This window comes from Puma concolor, chromosome D3, assembly GCF_028749965.1.
Source record: "Puma concolor isolate L17-30 chromosome D3, mPumCon1.1.hap2, whole genome shotgun sequence".
In the NCBI taxonomy this organism is placed as follows: domain Eukaryota; kingdom Metazoa; phylum Chordata; class Mammalia; order Carnivora; family Felidae; genus Puma; species Puma concolor.
This window is the reverse complement of record NC_141678.1, coordinates 16,154,069-16,169,595: the sequence shown is the minus strand read 5'-3', so window position 1 is coordinate 16,169,595 and position 15,527 is coordinate 16,154,069. Positions and strand designations below refer to the sequence as shown.

Here is a 15,527-nt window from a genome sequence, read left to right as displayed (position 1 = left end):
AAGCCAGCATATTTGGGGAATTATAATTCAAAACTCAAATACTTGATCTGAAAGAAACTTGGAAAAATGGCAGGGAAGAGAGACAGGGCTTGGCACAGGGATGGCAGGGCAGAAGGAAGATATTGTGCAGCGTTCAGTCTTGCTTCTGCATGAATTCTCCACAAAGGTGCTCCAGATTTATTTTTCGCAATGGTTATGATGAATTTATTCGGATGTGCCGACCACGCTTGCCTGATTCCTCCAGGGACCAAAGGGAAATGCTTTCAGGATGACTGGCTGAAGAGACAGGTGGGAAGGCACTCAGTGCAGTGGAGTTCATCATGTGTACCTTTGATCCAAGTGAATGCGACTCCACCCACACAACAAAGAAAGGAGGTGGATACCAATTAAAATTGTATTGGCTAATTTATCAATATTCTGTTCAATGACTATAGGTAATGAAATGACTTTTCCCCTTGTTGGATTAATTTCCTCCTATTGTGTGAATAACTTGCCGAGCGTAGCTCTAGAATGTAGCTCCCAAGTTTATTTGGTGCCCAACCATGGAAAGGGCAACCTGCTCTAATGCCTGGAGGACTTCAGTGTCTGTCTGGGATATCAAGAGTCTCTTGGTCTCATCATGGCACCTTTCTGAGGGATTCTCCAGAATAATTTTGATTCCGTGTTCCTCTTGTCTTCCTTTGGAGCATAACCCCTATATTTGATGCAGCTTCTCTGTAATGTGCAGGATTGAATTTTTTAGTCAGCTACAGCTGTTCCACTTCCCTCTTTCAGATCCTTAGAGAGTCATTGCATATCCAGTGATGTCCCAGCTTACTGTTCTTAGAGTGTCAGTAAATATACTGTAGATTCCAAATCTGCCATCCATTTAATCCATACTTCATACATTCAGGATCTCCACCTGTTATGGACTGAATGTTTGTGTCCCCCTGCAAATTCATATGATGATGAAGTCATGAAGGTGGGGCCTCTGTGATGGAATTGTTGTCCTTAGAAGAAGAAAAAGAGAGACGAGGGTTCTGTCTCTCTCCATCTTGTGAGGATATAGTGAGAAGATGGCTGTCTGTAAGCCAGGAAGTGGGTTCCCACTAGGAACTCGGTCTGCCAGCACTTTGATCTTGGACTTCCCATCCTCCAGAACCGTAAGAGATAAATGCCTGTTGTTTAAGCCACCTCATCTATGGTATTTTGTTACAGCAGCCTGAGCAGACTAAGATACTGACTGAGAGATTGCACTTGAAAAAGGAGTACTACCATAGGCAAAGAAACAGATAGTTGCAAACCCTTCCAGGTGTGTGACCTGTCAGTGCTGCAGAGCAAATGTCCAGGGCTCCATTTTCTTTTTCTTTTTGGTAGCACTGCTCCATATTAAGGGAAAGGAGGTATTACTGACAATCCGAAAGAGATGGGTTTGTGGGATAACACTGCGCAGTAGCACTAGAATGGGATAAGCGGGAGGTCAGCTCTAAAGTCGACTGAGTTGGGAATCGTGTTGCTTACGTCACATTATGAACCAGTGTAAATGCTGATAAGCGTGTTTGACCAAACGCTGCCCTGTGGCCTTCAGAGAGGAAGAAGAAAAGCCTGATTTGTGTTCTCCTCCTATTTTCTGAGTCTACAGGATTCAAATCGTAGCTACCATGGAAACTGCTTTGGAATTTCTGGAGCCCTTAATTTTAAACTTAACATATAAAAACACTTTTGTGCTGATTTTATAATTATTCATGACGGATGGGAAAGTGACTAAAATGTCTTTTGACAGCGAGGGAACACATAGGAACACTTTTTTCCTTTCTTTCTTTTTTTCTTTTTCTGTGCTTTCATAAAGATGCGTGTATTGGAAAGTGCTTCACTCACCTGGGAGTAACTCTTACATCTCTTGCAGATTCCGACACCATCGCTGAGTTACAGGAGCTCCAGCCTTCAGCAAAAGACTTTGAAGTCCGAAGTCTCGTGGGCTGTGGTCACTTTGCTGAAGTGCAGGTGGTAAGAGAGCGAGCAACTGGCGACGTCTATGCCATGAAGGTCATGAAGAAGACGGCCTTGTTGGCCCAAGAGCAGGTAGGAGCATTTTCACACCACACCCTTTCCCCTTCCTGTACCAGCATGTTCACTGCAGAGGCAATCATCTGCTGAATTGACATCTGGGATTGAGCAAGATATCCTCGGCGACTCTTTGGTTAATTACAGTTGCAGAAAGAGCTCTCCCGTTCTCAGCTTTTCTTGAACTGATACTGACTCATTTTGAGGGCTCACAAGCTTCCCGCGATTGCTTTATTGTGTTTCTATAGTTGTATTTTATTCAGAATCAACGTGGCCTTTTAACTAATGAATTTAAGATGACCCTTTATGACTGTCAGCTGGCAGTTTCGACATGTGCACATTGTGGGGTTAGGCAGCATATGGTTGTGTGCACATTTTCTACACTTGTGTTGTGGGCATATGTGTTTGATTTTAAAACAGGCCTTTGAAGAAATTAAATAAAATTGTCCTGTGGCGAGAGTGTTGCTTGTTTGAGAGCAGGTAAGAACTTCTTTTTTATGGTCATGGTGTTTTTCTTTCTTTTAAACAAGGCTGCTGCTCCAGACATATCGATTCATTTGCCGAGTTTCTAGAGAGACTGCCATCAGCCTTGGCGTTCAGAGCAATTTATTAGTTACAGACGTCGGAGCACACATCATGTGTCTGATAATGTACCCGGCTCCGTGGGAAGCCCGTGAAAGGAATTGAAGCTCCATGGCCGTTAGTTGCAGGGTTTTAAAAACAACTTTGGAAAGTGGAGAAAAAATGCAAATGTATAAAGCAGGCGCTTAGCCGCTAAACATCACAGAAGGGAGAGCAGTTAGCAAATTCACCAGCTGGGGAGTGAGGAGAGATGTGAGTGAGCCAGGGACGGTTAGGGGAGGTTCACACTGCTGAGAGCGAATGCAGGTTCTGGGCGGAGAGACGTGACAGGAGTGTGGCAGGTGGAAGTGTATGTGTGACGTTCTGGAGGTTTGAATACTAGAATGCTGTACAGATGTGTGTGTGTGTGTGTGTGTGTGTGTGTTTCCTTAGTGGTTTAGAACAGATGGGACTAGAAAATGGGGAGAAATGAGACATTTGGGTGGGGAGAGGGTAATTGGTGGGAAATCTGATGAACCTTTTTTTTTTTTAATAATTTTTTTTTTAACGTTTATTTATTTTTGGGACAGAGAGAGACAGAGCATGAATGGGGGAGGGGCAGAGAGAGAGGGACACACAGAATCGGAAACAGGCTCCAGGCTGCGAGCCATCAGCCCAGAGCCTGACGCGGGGCTCGAACTCACGGACCGCGAGATCGTGACCTGGCTGAAGTCGGACGCTTAACCGACTGCGCCACCCAGGCGCCCCTGATGAACCTTTTTTTATTGTGGCAAAATATACATAACATAAAATTTACTGTTTAAAATTTTTTTTAATTTTTTTTTTTATTTTTGAGAGAGAGAGAGAGACAGAGCGCAAGTGGGGGAAGGGCAGAGAGAGAGGGAGACACAGAACCTGAAGCCGGCTCCAGGCTCTGAGCTGTCAGCACAGAGCCCGATGCGGGGATCAAACTCCTGAGTCATGAGATCATGAGCGGAACCAAAGTTGGGCACTTAACTGACTGAGCCACCCAGGTGCCCCTAAAATTAGGGTTGTAATTATTTAATTAGGGTTGTAATTAATTATTTAATTATTTAATTATTTAATTAGGGTCTTTTAATCCTTCTTAGGGTACAATTCACTGGCCTTAAGTGCATTTACCAATGTTGTGCAACCATAGCCACTATTTCTAGAATTTTCTCATCCTCCCAAACAGAAACTCTGTACCTATTAAATGTTAACTCCTCATTCCCCCAAGAACTGCTTGGAATGGCAGCTCACTTTGTGAGGCAGCTGGGGATCATTTACACTTTTGGAAGGAGGAGGTTGGGATCAGAGTCTGAGGACTCAGTGGCTTTGCGTGGCCTCCAGTCAAAGAAGCAGCGGAGGGCAGGAAGCTGCTTGTCAGAGTCTGAGAATGATGTAGCCTGTGTTTAGCAGTGAAATGTGAGCTACTTCACAGGAAGGAGAAATGACAGGACGTTGCCGATCATTTGGAAGGGAGGAATGGGAGGTGTTCACTTAACCTCCCAGTATCTAAGCAGCCACCTATCCTCGGTACAAACTTACTGAGCACCTGTTGTGTGTGGTGTGCTTCTGGGTCCTTGAGGGGAGGCATGAAGTGTAGCCCTGACCTTGCAACGCTTCTGTTTTAGGTGGGAAGTAGTGCATGTAAAAAGAAAACAATCTAATATACTGCACTGCAGGCAAGCGACAGAGATGTGCAGATAGGGTGCCTTCCTTCCGGTGAATGACTCACGATGACCCTGTGTGAGGTGTGGGCTGGGGGATTTTAAAAATAATACACATCTTGGGGCGCCTGGGTGGCGCAGTCGGTTAAGCGTCCGACTTCAGCCAGGTCACGATCTCACGGTCCGTGAGTTCGAGCCCCGCGTCAGGCTCTGGGCTGATGGCTCGGAGCCTGGAGCCTGTTTCCGATTCTGTGTCTCCCTCTCTTCTGGCCCTCCCCCGTTCATGCTCTGTCTCTCTCTGTCCCAAAAATAAATAAAAAAAAACGTTGAAAAAAAAAATTTAAAAATAATACACATCCAGGAACTAATAAAAGCTACCCAACCATTCCTTAAGAGGGTGAATAAAAGAAGAGTCTTTAATTGAGCCATGGCAAGGCTTCATAATTTAAGGGCATGAGAAGAGAAAAACCAGCACAGGGTGTCAATGAAAGGAAATGCCAGAGAAGGAGGTAGAGAGAGGCGACATCCTGTAAGCAAGACCTATCACCTAGGAGAGGCCAGCACACCTGTTCAGGGCTCTGTGAGAACCAGAAGAGTCCTCAGAGACCATTTATTTTATTTAAAAAAAATAAAAATAATTTTTTAATGTTTATTTTTTAGAGAGAGTGCAAGTGGGGGAGGGGCAGAGAGAAGGAGATACAGAATCTGAAGCAAGCTCTGGGCTGTCAGCACAGAGTCTGATGGGGGGCTCGAACTCACGAACCGTGAGATCATCACCTGAGCCAAAGTCAGATCTTAACTGACTGAGCCACCCAGGCGCCTGAGACTGTTTATTTTAATGGGGGCTTCAGGGGTCAGATGAGGAGCCAATGGTGAGCAAATGAAGATGTAGGCTTCTCAGTTCAGCCAACCTTCACTGAACACCTTTTATGTGCCAGGAAAGAAGGACCACAGATCAGATGCAGGAGATTACAGAAGTTGGGTTGTTTCCGGAATGTGTTCCATATAGCACTGGTGGTATGCAAGATGATTTTAGGTAGTACATGGACAAAACTATTTTGAGGTGTTTAGTAGTCTAATATTAACTAGCGTGTTAAAACCTGGGAGTTTTATAGATGTTAAAATAAATGGAAGAAGGCATATTTAAAGTTAAATTATTACTACTTTTTTGAAGTTTTATTTATTTTGAGAGAGCAAGAGCGGGAGAGGGGCAGAGAGCGAGGGAGAGAGAGAATGAAACAGGCTGCATTCTGTCAGCACAGAGCCCGATGTAGGGCTTGATCTCACGAACTATGAGACCATGACCTGTGCCAAAACCAAGAGTCGGACGCTTAACTGAGTTACCCAGGTGCCCCTAAAGTTAAATAATTTTTATTTTGAAATAGTCACAGATTTATAGAAAAGTTGCAAGCACAGTGTATCAGCCAGGATTCTATAATATATAAAAATATGCACATTAAACATATATACATCTACACATTGAATATCCATACATACACGTGTATGGATGACTTACCCAATTGTAAGGACTGTAAAATCTGAAATCTGTAGGGGAGGCCAATGAGCTGGAAACTCTTGCACAAGAACTGATAATGCAAACTTGAGGCAGAATTTCTTCTTTATCAGGGAAGCCTCACTTTTGTTCTTTCATATGATTGGCTGAGACCCACCCAGGAAGGATCATCTCCTTTACTAAAGTCAACTGATTGTAGATGTTGACTTGTTAACCATATCTACAAAATATCTTCACAGCAATGCTTGAGATTAGCGGTGCTATAGCCTAGCTAAGTTGACATATAAAACTATCACAAACTATGAACAACTTTTTTCTTCCTGAGCCATTTGAAAACATGTTGCCAGTGGTGCCCCGTTACCTCCAAATACTTCAGTGTGCATTTCCTATAAGAAGGACGCTCTCCTGTGAACCACAATACAGCCATCACTATTGGAAAAGACACAATGCTACATGACTGCCATCTAATCCTAAGACCCCGTTCATGATCCACCAACTGTTTCATGGTCTTTTAGAGCAAAAGGGTCAAGCTCAGGATCACACATAACATTTAGTTGTCCTGTCTTTTTAGTCTTTTTCAGTCTGGACCAGCTTCTCAGTTTTCCCTGGACTCTCATGACCTTGGCCATTCTGAAGATTACAGGCCAGTTATTTTGTAAACATACAGATATGTTTAATGTTGCTCAGGTTCATTCAGGTTTAGATCTTTGGCAAGAATATCACAGACAAGATGCTCTATTCTTCTCATCGAGCCCCACCGGGTGACCCCATTTCAGTTTGTCACATTCATGTCGATGTTCACTTAGGTATCGGCCGTGCTTCTCCACTGTAGGGTCACCCCTTTCTTCGTCATTACATGAGTATTCTGTAGGGAGGTGCTTTCAGACTGTGGAAATACCCGATCCTCATAAAACTTTCAGGTTCTTAATTTATAGCTGTATGGACTTGCATGTTCCTGTTTAAGTCAATGAATTAGAAGCCATTCCTGTCATTATGTATTTTTATACTCAAATCGTCCTCTAAGCTGGGCCATGAGAATCTCTTCAGGTTGATTTCTGTGTCTTTTGATGCATCCCCATCTTTGAGTTACTGTCTTGCTTTCTGGTGCAAGATGTTAAAGCTCTTGTGCTTTTACCTTGCCTGCCCCACCCTTGCAATCAGACCTTTCTCAAAGGGTGCCTGTTCCTTTTAGTGTAAAATGGTATTTAGAAACCAAGATCCGGGTACTAGGTGTCCTTATTGCTGTTGGAGTGTCACTGCTTCCAGATCCCTTTCAGTGAGCAGAGCTAGAGAATAGAAATTCAGGTATTTAATATAGCTACTTGTGTGCGCGTGCGCGCGCACACACACACACACACACACACATTTATTTCTCTATTTCTCCATCTCTGTATATTGAAAAACCATGTGTTCATACCAATACGTCCAGGTCCAGTCCAACTTCCCTGAGTGTATTCTAGTGTTCACCCTTTCTGTGTTTGTAGCTCCCTTCTCTGATACCACCCATAATATTTTAGCTTGTTTTATGCATCTGTGTGTATCCAGTCTACTCTCTTTGCTGCCACTCTTCTCATTGGTAGGCTTAGATGCCCCGTTCCAGGCTATCACTGCCTGTGGATGCCTTCCTCACCCTATTTGGGCCCTTGATACCTGATATTGGACTGCCTCGCCCCGCCCCCTGCCCCCACACATAGTTGCCGCCCTCCTCACCCTGCTTGGGCCTGGCACCCTGTTCTGGGCCACTGTGTCCCACTCTCCCTACTACCTGTTATGGATGCTTACCTTGTTCTGTTCCACCTAATGGATTTAGGACCGAATTATTCAGGGAGAGAAGGTGAAGAAGAAAAAGAGGGAGATATTTAGATTCAAAAGAAGTGAGTTGCTTTAAGGACAAAAGTAAATAATTGGACAGATAATACACAGATCTGGCAAAAACCATGAGCAAAGTAGACGAATGAATGAAATTTGTGGAGTGCTGGGCTAAGGGATGGTTTTTCTTTTCTTAAACTAGAGACATCAGTTTAGGCTTAAAGAGAGAGGTTGGGACATTCACCCCTCCCCCAACACTTTGTTCTTTATATTATAATTGTCTAAAGGGTTTCTTTTCCCCCTAGGTTTCATTTTTTGAGGAAGAACGGAACATATTATCTCAGAGCACAAGCCCTTGGATTCCCCAGTTACAGTACGCCTTTCAGGACAAAAATAACCTTTATCTGGTGAGTCTTTTCATCCATCTCTCTGGAATTAGTCCAATGCTGATACTCAGATATCATAGACCTAGAATCGGATGTGTTTCTTGTCCATATGGTCTGTTGAGTTGCTGTCCTGACTTTAAGGTGTCTCCCTGTTCTCCTTGTCCTAAAGATGAAGGGCTATCCCATTTAGAAACAGCCCCATTTGTTGTTGAGTATTGTAGCTGTGGCTTAAAGGGCAATAATGAGAAATCATTTATTTGGAAATAGTCTGATACTACCTTTAATAGACTCTTGCTTTAATTTTTTTTTTTTTTGAGACATAATTGACATACAACATTACATTAGCTTCAGGTGTACAGTGTAATGATTCAGTATTTGTATATACTGCGAAATGATCAACCACTAAGTCTAGTGAACATCATTTAAATTTTTTAATTTTTAAAAATTGAGATAATGCACAGTTATTTTAAGAAGATGCAAACACTGCAGAACTGTATGAAATAGGGAAAGTTCTCTACCTTTCTTTCTAATCCCTTTCCCTAGGGGAACCTATTATTGGTTATGTATATTCTTCCTGATCCTCATGGAAAAAATATTTCCATGTCTGTATTTATAACACCTGTATATAGTTTGTTTTATGAAACTTGTATATTACTTTCTACTCTTTTCTTCAGCTTGCTTTTTGCCTTTCAGCAATTTACCCCGGACATTTTTCCATGTCAGTACATACAGATCTGCCTTGTTCTTTTGAACAATGCCATAGTATTTCTGATATACGTGTAGCATAACTTTCACAATACTAAAATTAATTCTGGAGCCTTGTTTAGGTTCTTGGGGGCTTAGATTCCTAAAGTAAAAAAATTTATCCCGGACACAATTTTTGTTCCTGATTAAGCCCTTAAAACAAGACTATCATACTGTTACCTTGAATGGAGAGAAACTCTTATAGAGGCTCATGTAAGAGGAAAGGGTAAGAGAGGGTTGGATTCCAATTTATCTTAAACTTCCACTGGATAGTTTTGGGGGACTTTATTGCCTTTATTTCTGACCTGTAATAAGCACTTTATTTGGTTTCCTATTCGTTGAGAACCTATTGCTGGTAAAGAAGTACCTCCCACACCTCCTCCCCAGCCCCACCTAGCCTTCTGAGCAAGAATGTTTATATACAAATGCATTAGGAGATTGGCCTTGCACTAACCACATGGTAGAGGTGATGACAAATTCTAAGTGTTCTATGTGACAGTGATGACAACTGGTGGTTGACATTGCTTGTATTCGGGTGGCCAATGAGGATGACCAGAGGGGCCCTGGGAGTGATACCAGCTTGTAGTTTCCTTTGTGTTGACTAGTAGTTTTGTTTCTATTTTTGTTTTCATGGCTCAACACTTTTCAAAGTGCATCTTCAAGAGGGTAATACCTGGTCATTTCAAAAATTTTAACCTCTTTGGTGCCACCATTTTTATCCCTACCAATTGACTTTGTCCTAGTGGTAGACCTTCCCTTTTTCTTTTTAATGGTGTAATTAACTGCTGTGGACTTCCTCTTGGGCACAGCCTAACTGGAATGCCTTATGGTCTGGGAATATCAGCCTCTCCTCTGCTAAGAGACCTCCCAGTGGCAGGGGGCTTCATTTTTTTGGGCCTTTTGTCTGTGGGGCTTCCATCTGGATGTTGCCCCTGGCATTAGCATTCCTAGCTTAATGACCATCTTTCCAGGTTTTCTAGCCGCCATCTTACAAGAGGGGAATGATCTCAAAACAGCTGTCTCCTGGAGTTCTAGTTGCCTCAGCACATTGATACCTGGCTGCAATGACATTTTTACACCCTTCTTTCATAGCTCAGTTGGGTATTGCTGATGGGATCTTGTAATTATTTCCCTGTCTGCATTCTCTTCGCAAGTATGTTGGTAATTTGGAGTAAAATGCTTGCTAAGGGTACAGTTTTCTTATAAACTCAGCATTGGAACTAAGATATGATTATAGATCCCCCATTCTTTATCTGCAATTCTGAAATGCCCAGAGCTCTGAATAACCTCAAGTTCCTTAGTTACTTATTTGGCAGCAAAACCTGACCTGAATCTCTTCTTCATTCCCTTTAGTATGACTATTTGTAATTTTGCCAAAAAATTGTGATTTTGATTGCATTTGATTACAGGGTGATATCTCAAGCCATACCCTAGGGTGTTACATAACATAAAGTATATGCACCATTTTACTTTTCTAAAATCTGAACATTTCTGCATCTGGAAATACATTCTGCCACAAGATAAGGGGACCGTAGATCTATATTGGTATCGTGAAGTACCAAAATTCCATTGTATCTATTGACCACTTATAGATCACCAAACCTTTGAAGTTTGGGGAAACATAAATTATCCTAAGCTCTCGGGCAGTTGAACGTTCACTTGTAATGCAAATGCAGTTTAATTGAAGATACATTTAGAAATCAGTGAATAAAACAAGTAGGAATCGGTGACCTATATATTTCTCAAAGCTGTCTCTTCTCTCCATTCTTGCTTCGACTGGGTGAGTTCCGGCTGCCATCTTTTTTTGCCTGCATTACTGCAGTAACCTCCTAAGTGTTCTCCCTGCCATCTGTCTTGCCCTTCCCCCAGGTCTTCTACACACTGCAGCCAAGTCATCCCACTGTTAAAACCCTTTAAGACTCCCTGCTGCCCTCTGGATAAAGTCCAGACTCTTCCATGTGGTTTCCAAGGCCTTTTTCATATATACCCCTCTAGGCTTGTTGCTTACCATTTCTTTGTTTTTACTTTACATTCATCCTGACCTTCCTTTGGTTCTTTGATCTGGCCTCTGACCTTTCTCCACGCTGTTCCCTCTTTCCCTGTTTCCCAGGCTAACTCCTATTTCTCCTTCTGGACTTGGGCCAGGTATCACTTCTTCCAGAAACTCATCCTGGCCTCTCTTCTTCCGGGAGGGTTGCCCTTCTGGCTGCATACTCATAACACCCTGTGTGTCCTCTTCATGAGTGGGTGTGGGGCTACCCTACCAGGCTACACCTCTCTCCACTAATGGAGGGATTCTGTTTCCCTTGCTTCCTGTGGTGCTTCCCCAAGTAAATGCTTAAGATGCGTTTATTCAACGAATGTCTGATTAATTTCATAGAAATTGATTTACATACAGATTTACTTACTGTGTTATGGAAATCACACATTAGTAGTAGGAGTTTTATTCTCTAAAGTATGTAATTCAAGTTAGATCCAGTGGGATTTTCAAAATTTGGAGTGCAGTGCAGGGAAATTGAACTTGGATCCTTTTGAAATTTGATGGTTAAAAATTTATTTGTCGTTACATACCAATGAATGTGGCTTGCCATTTTCTGGCGTATAGAAAATTTCAATGAAGTCCATTGTATTAATGTCTGGTTCTATATAACAAGGCTAGTTCTGTGTTCTGGCAGGCAGCCCATGGAAACAGTGCTTTGTTGATCTGGTTCATGATGAAATCTGTTCAATTCTGTATAACAGATGCCTTCACCAGTGTCCTTCCAGGAAGGAGCTGGTCTTTACAAAGAAACCATTGTTTTGCAACTCACTACTTGTAGTATTGTTGCATCTAAGCCCTTTGTGAGATTCTTAAAGCTTGCTGGCTTTGTGTTAATGTTTTTCATGCCATGTGTCTTCAGGCTGCCCTTGCTCTGAGTCACAACCGATCCATGAATCTTCTTTCCTTACAGTGGCCTCACATTGACTTCCTTCTGTTCATTCCAATTTTTTTCTCCCCCAGTTGCACATAGGATGTATTAGTTAAGGTATGGACTAAGCTACTGTAACAAAAAGATACCAAAATACAGTCCGAACTGATGGAGCAGCTCTGTTGTATGTGATAATCCAGGGACCCGGGTTCCTTCCATCTTGTGGCTCCTCATCCCTTAGGATGTTGTCCTCTTTGATGTGGTTGAAGTCGGGTATTTCATATTCTCATTTCACCTGGCTGGTAGGAGAAAGGAGTAGAGGACAGAACAAGCAAATTCCTTTTACTTAGAAAGATATGGAAGTGGGGCACATCATTTCCTTTCCTGTTTTATTGACTAGAACTTGATCATATGACCTTACATCTATACCGTCTAGTGGCATGGCCATTCTCCAGCTTCGGGAAGAATGGATTTGGGGGACCAGTTGTAGTCTGCCACAGAGGTTAAAACACCTACTTTTGTAGGCAATAAGAGATCTGGGTTTTGAAGCTGGGCCCCCTAGATCCACCTCCCATACTTTTACCCATTATGTTACACTGTCACATCCCAAAGCACTTCTGTTCTGTCCCCGGTTCTGAAGTCCTGCTTGGGATTAGTTCTTTACATTGTCTCGCTTTGCACCGAAGCAATTGCACAGGTGGTATTTCCTTCCTTTGTAGGGACAGTTTGGAGGTTGGCTGTTTTTAGACAGTGACCCCTGTGGCCTGTGGGTGTTGGGCTCTAGCCTCTGCTGACACTGGGAGTCTGGAGAGAGTTAACAAATACAACTTCATTGTTTATTTTCGTAAAATGTGGCAGCTTATGATAGTTTTGACAGTGAGACATGTGCTGTTTTGATCTCTCAGAAAAGATTATCCAGTTTTCAGGCATGTCTCAAAACTCACCAGCATGTTCTCATGTTGCTGTTTCAGAAGCCTGGGTTTGGAAGCTGGCTGCCCGTCGGAAGGAAGCTGTTACTTAGAATATAGGTTCTTGTTTTATTACTCTTCCTTGGTTGGTCTCTCTGGAGTCATTGGCCTTTTCGGCTTCAATGTTCTCATTGGTGAAATGAGATATTAATACCTTTTATTGACCCCAATTCAGTTGCTGAGTATGTTATTGCCTTGGAGGGGTCTTTGTGCCTTCAAAATAGTTGTTTCATGTCCTGGTCTTTCGAGGCATATTTCAAGTGAATGCATTTAAAGCCTTAGTCGTCACAATTTTGTTCCATTGTCCCAGTTTGCCTTGTCCCATGGTCCCAGTTTCTGGCTTAGTAGATCGAAGATGGGGCCCAAGAATTTGCAACCAGGTGCCAGGTGATGCTGCTGCTAGTCTGGGGGCCCCACTTGGAGAACCATGGTCCTATGGCTATAGTTACAGTTAATTTCTGGCTACTTCTTCCTCCTTTTGCTCCTTCAACAATGGTGAAGTTTCTCAGATCCTGTCCCTTGCTCTTTGCTCTTTCAGGTTGACAAGTGGTACCTACTCCCCAGCTCTTAACTAGCCCCAGGGTTCTTCACCAGTGCAGGGTGCTTCATTAATTCATGTCCTCAGTTACCTAGTTTGAGTGTGCAGTCTGTTTCTTGCCAAGACTCTGGATGATTCAGTGCTCAATGAGGATTTTTCTGAATAGATGGATGAATCAGGCTGGGGTTCCTATTTTCTGAAAAAAAAAAAAAAAAAAAAAAAAAACAGGGTCTTCTCTCTTTTTCTCTTGGTGACCTTGCCTTTCATGAAGAATAATTTAAAGTCCCTGCCAGGGACCACTCTGCTTTGAGAAGCCCTTCCTTCCTCCCAGATGCCAAAGATCAGGGACAGTCCACAGGGCAGATAACGATGCCAACACCATTGTTACATTTCCGTGGCACTTTCAGGCAGGCTGATTGTAGTGCAAGCATTTCAAGGGCACGTTGCTGAAAGGGTGGCCAGCACAGCATGCTTCTAATGACACCCTGTGCAAATTGGAATAGGGTACAAGGACTATTAAATACCCCTTCCCCACATATGGATATGAGCACATGCAGGTGTGCATGTATGTGCATTCATGTGCACGTGCGCATACACACACACACACACACACACACACACACACACACACACACACTCTTGTCCTTTGTTTCAAATGCCACACAACTGATGGGCATTGCTCTCCCTTGCTATCCCTGTACTTGGGGTGTAGCTGCAAACACCAACAGAGAGGCCTCTACTCCTTCCAAACCGAACACATGTAAGATTTGCCCTTTAATTAGTATCTGCAGCTGCTGCCATTAGAAGGGTTTGTCTCTGTTGGCCTGAATGTCTTTGCTTTAAAAGAGCAAGTCTGTGATAGCTCCAAGCCAGGCTTGTTTGTCAGCTGCTGTGCTTTCTCTGCCATCTGCAGGGCTGCCGCATTGTTTAGGGCTGTTTCCCTATAGGGCCCTTTTCCTCCTCCCGTCGCCCCAGCCTTTGATTACCATGCCTTGGTGAGTGCCATTTGGGTGACCTGCAGCTGGTCGTTGCGGGCAGGCACATGTCTCATCCATCCGTGGAGGATTATTGCCTCTGTGCTGACGGACTGGTTACCTTCCGGCTCTTTGTTGCTGGTGATCTCGTCGTGATGGTCAGAAAGGCTGTAGGTAGTCATTGAAAAAAACGTCAAGCAGCAGGAGTGTTGGCTGTATCAAGGGCACCTCTTGCTTGTAGAAACTTTTCATCCGCTTGAAGCAGGGAGCCACGTTGTCTCCACAACTTCCTCAGCATTGGGTCTCAGTACAGTGCTGGGCTGGCTGGCTGCGTCAGCCACCCCGGTGGCTCCTTAAAAATGCAGGTTTCTGGACCTCACCCACGGTCACTGGGAGTTTTAACAAGCTCCCTGAATAACCGGTTGGGGTGAGAATGAAACCTACTTTACCCTTTCATACTGCTTAATGTTCGCTATTTTTCATTCCTCTAGAATTCCAGCTCCATGAAGGCAAAGGACTTTTGTCTGTTTTAGTCTCTGCTGTTTTCCTTATATCTAGAATAGTGCCTGACACACAGCAGGCACTCAAAAAAAAAAAATTTTTTTTGATGAATGTGTTTTTTTCTGTTTTTCAAAAGCACCTCCCTGGGTGATTCTGATGGACAGGCAGGTTTGACAAGCCACATTTTGGGGGTATCAGTGCCTCACCAGGCATCTCTGAGTAGTCAAAGTCCTGGACGGAGTCACACTTTTGGACAAAAGCAGGTGCTGTGAATGGGTTGTCTGGGACAGCCTGGGTGGTGACTTTGGCCTTAAATGGTTTATCGTGTTCTTCTGACCCTGGTGTTTAGTTCATAGCAAGCCATCTGGTAAGGAGATTTAAAGGCTCTTCATTTGTGACTTTGTTTTAAAAAATTTTTTTGTTTATTTTTTGACAGAGAGAGCGCAAGCAAGCTGGGGAGGGGCAGAGAGAGAGGGAGAGAGAATCCCAGGCAGGCTCCACACCATCAGCATAGAGCCTGACATGGGACTCGATCTCACAAACTATGAGATAGTGACCTGAGCCGGAATCAGGAGTTGGATGTTTAACCAACTGAGCCACCCAGGCGCCCCTTAATTTTTGACTTTTGATGATGCTTTTGGAGCCTCTGGCTTTGGTACCATTTTTAAAAGTCCAGAGGTGTTTTCTGAAAGTGCCCAAGTCCTGTTGTTTATGTCTAAGCTTAACAGCAAGATGATTGGTTAAGCTTGAATTGACCACACACAAGCCCTGTTCCCCATTTTGCCAGAATGAGCGACTGTACCCCAGCAGGATAGCTTTGGGATAGGGATAACAAATTTACTCAGTAAATGTCCAAATTAAGTTCTCTAACGGTGGGCACTTGAATTTTT

At 43.3% G+C, this 15,527-nt stretch overlaps 1 protein-coding gene across 10 annotated transcripts in view; it reads left to right on the top strand.

Annotated features, from left to right (window-relative positions):
* The window catches only part of CIT (citron rho-interacting serine/threonine kinase), a 165,608-nt gene that overhangs the window by 13,367 nt on the left and 136,714 nt on the right, over positions 1-15,527 (top strand). For all 10 annotated transcript variants that reach the window (XM_086681822.1, XM_086681824.1, XM_086681823.1 and 7 more), the window contains exons 4-5: positions 1,886-2,061; positions 7,923-8,024. In XM_086681822.1, coding sequence (XP_086537948.1) covers positions 1,886-2,061; positions 7,923-8,024 — 278 coding nt within the window. The remainder of the gene's footprint in view (positions 1-1,885; positions 2,062-7,922; positions 8,025-15,527) is intronic.